The sequence below is a fragment of the Populus euphratica genome, unplaced genomic scaffold (assembly GCF_000495115.2).
Source record: "Populus euphratica unplaced genomic scaffold, PopEup_1.0 scaffold1148.1, whole genome shotgun sequence".
In the NCBI taxonomy this organism is placed as follows: Eukaryota; Viridiplantae; Streptophyta; class Magnoliopsida; order Malpighiales; family Salicaceae; genus Populus; species Populus euphratica.
Window position 1 is genome coordinate 65,126 of NW_011501004.1, and position 2,596 is coordinate 67,721.

The following is a 2,596-nucleotide window of genomic DNA, read 5'->3' on the forward strand; positions in this document are numbered from 1 at the left end:
ACTTCTGGTTGGGCAGCGATTCAGCAAATATACTGCACATGATACAGCTTCAGCCTAGTATTGCTTGGGCAACTTCTTTGCTTTGAGTAGACTTTTTGCCATATCAAGAATTGTTCGATTCTTCCTCTCAAGTACACCATTCAGCTGTGGTGTATAAGCTGGTGTTGTTTCATCCCAGCACGAGAACTTCTCCTCAGATCTTTTTTGTGCAGCTCCAACAACCCAATCCACAAAAAGATTTCTGCAATACTCTACGTTCATGGAAAATTTGCAATGGCTTTTGCAGGCACATTGTTTTCGTTCAAAGAAATATTAAAATAATATTTTTTAATTTTTTAAAATATATTTCTGATATAAAGACGTTAAAATAAGAAATATTAAAATAATATTGTTTTCGTTAAAATAATCTAAAAATATCAAAAAAAAAAATATTAAAACCATAATTTATCTAGCTAGATAGATAAATGTTCGTTCTTATCTTATTTTTAAGTGGCGTTTGCATAATGCATATTTGTTGTGTTATTTACTTTTTTATATATATAATTTTTAGTAATTTTAAGAAAAGTTGTTTTTTAAAATGTTTTTTTTAATACATTAAAATAATATTTTATTTATTTATTTATTTTAACACATCAAATCGTTGAACAAACACTAAAAAAATATTAATTTTAAATTAAAAAAATAAATTAAAAAATTTTAAAAAACATAATTAGATCACAATATTAAACAGATAGTTAATGGTTTGCGCACAATAAACCAACTCTTGCCAGGAACACCTGCTTTCATTTGTTTAAGAAATCATATTTTTGCATTACATCCTTCTTCACGCCAATATCATTTTTTTTAATAAATTCTTGTTCCTTGTAGTTGTATTTTTTAAAAAATAAATTTTTTTATTTAAAATAATTTTTTTTATATTCTTTATCATTTTGATTTGTTTTGTTAATGTAAAAATAATTTTTAAAAAATAAAAAAATATTATTTTAATATATTACCAAAAAAAATATTTTAAAAATAAACAGTTACTATATCAATTAAACACCTCTTTCTTCACGAGCTCTGTGACAATCTAAAGGCAGTTCATGGTCTCGGCAACATTATACAGACCGAAGACATTGCTTTTTCTTGCATATATAAACCTAATCATGACAGGACTTTGGACCTCATAAAAAGATAGGCTTTGCTCATTAGGACGATATTGGAGCTGCTCTGTCAAAGTTGTAACAAGTTGAGCGCTAGTTGCCCCCCCGATAAACAGACCGAAAGATTTTCAGGTTCCTGTTTAATATGTGATGCCCACGAAATTAGATTGAACCGAATCAAAGGTGGCAAAGAAAATATTTTAATTTAGAAAAGTAGTGTAAAGTGGCAGAAATGAATGAAATGTAAATTTTATGTATCGCCATTAATTACATAGCAAGCTGTTCCTTCTCTTCTTGTTCATCCATGGTATCACTAAGCGCCACACCTCTTGTCTCTGGCAAACAGAAAACAAACACACTAGAGCACAAGATCACCAAGCCAAACACCCCGTATGACAAGACCTTGTTACTTCTCCCAGCAGAAATTAGAATTGGGCTAAACACAGCTCCAAATACAGGTGCTTGCCTTACCATCGACGAGGCTCCGTTCCTCACGCATGTTGGAAACAATTCCAGTGTGTAAATCATTAGCATAATAAAAGCTGTACAGGCACTGAAGTATGATACCAGCTCCAGTCCAATTAGCACCACTTCCTTCCAGTTCATGATGCACATTATGCTGCAAATGCCACCTAATGTAGTGAATGCAAGAAGAGATCCCTTTCTGCTCCATTTGCTTACGATAAAGGAAAAGATGATATATGATGGTATTTCAGCTAAAGCATTGAATGCAACACTCAAGTAGATGTTGAAGCCCAGGTTTCCCACTGCTAATGGCATGCTGTAATACACAATTCCAATGCCAAAACCTGTTAGCATCACAATTAACAATCTTTGAAGAGCCCATTTTCTCACGAGTAAAATCTTGATTGGTGAATAGAGGTTAGTTTTTGGTGCTTCCTTTTTTAGGGAAATGTAGGGTAAGCACAAGTGATGTCCACGAAATTAGATTGAACCGAATCAAAGGTGGCAAAGAAAATATTTTAATTTAGAAAAGTAGTGTAAAGTGGCAGAAATGAATGAAATGTAAATTTTATGTATCGCCATTAATTACATAGCAAGCTGTTCTTTCTCTTCTTGTTCATCCATGGTATCACTAAGCGCCACACCTCTTGTCTCTGGCAAACAGAAAACAAACACACTAGAGCACAAGATCACCAAGCCAAACACCCCGTATGACAAGACCTTGTTACTTCTCCCAGCAGAAATTAGAATTGGGCTAAACACAGCTCCAAATACAGGTGCTTGCCTTACCATCGACGAGGATCCGTTCCTCACGCATGTTGGAAACAATTCCAGTGTGTAAATCATTAGCATAATAAAAGCTGTACAGGCACTGAAGTATGATACCAGCTCCAGTCCAATTAGCACCACTTCCTTCCAGTTCATGGTGCACATTATGCTGCAAATGCCACCTAATGTAGTGAATGCAAGAAGAGATCCCTTTCTGCTCC

At 33.7% G+C, this 2,596-nt stretch overlaps 1 protein-coding gene across 1 annotated transcript; it reads right to left on the bottom strand.

Moving 5' to 3' along the window:
- Positions 1-1,409: 1,409 nt before the first annotated feature.
- LOC105117022 (organic cation/carnitine transporter 3-like) lies at positions 1,410-2,544 on the bottom strand (the record flags this gene model as incomplete). The annotated part of the gene is made up of 3 exons (XM_011014555.1): positions 1,410-2,042; positions 2,202-2,260; positions 2,397-2,544. Coding segments are annotated over 3 exons (840 nt in total), but the record flags the coding sequence as incomplete, so codon positions are not given.
- Positions 2,545-2,596: the final 52 nt, after the last annotated feature.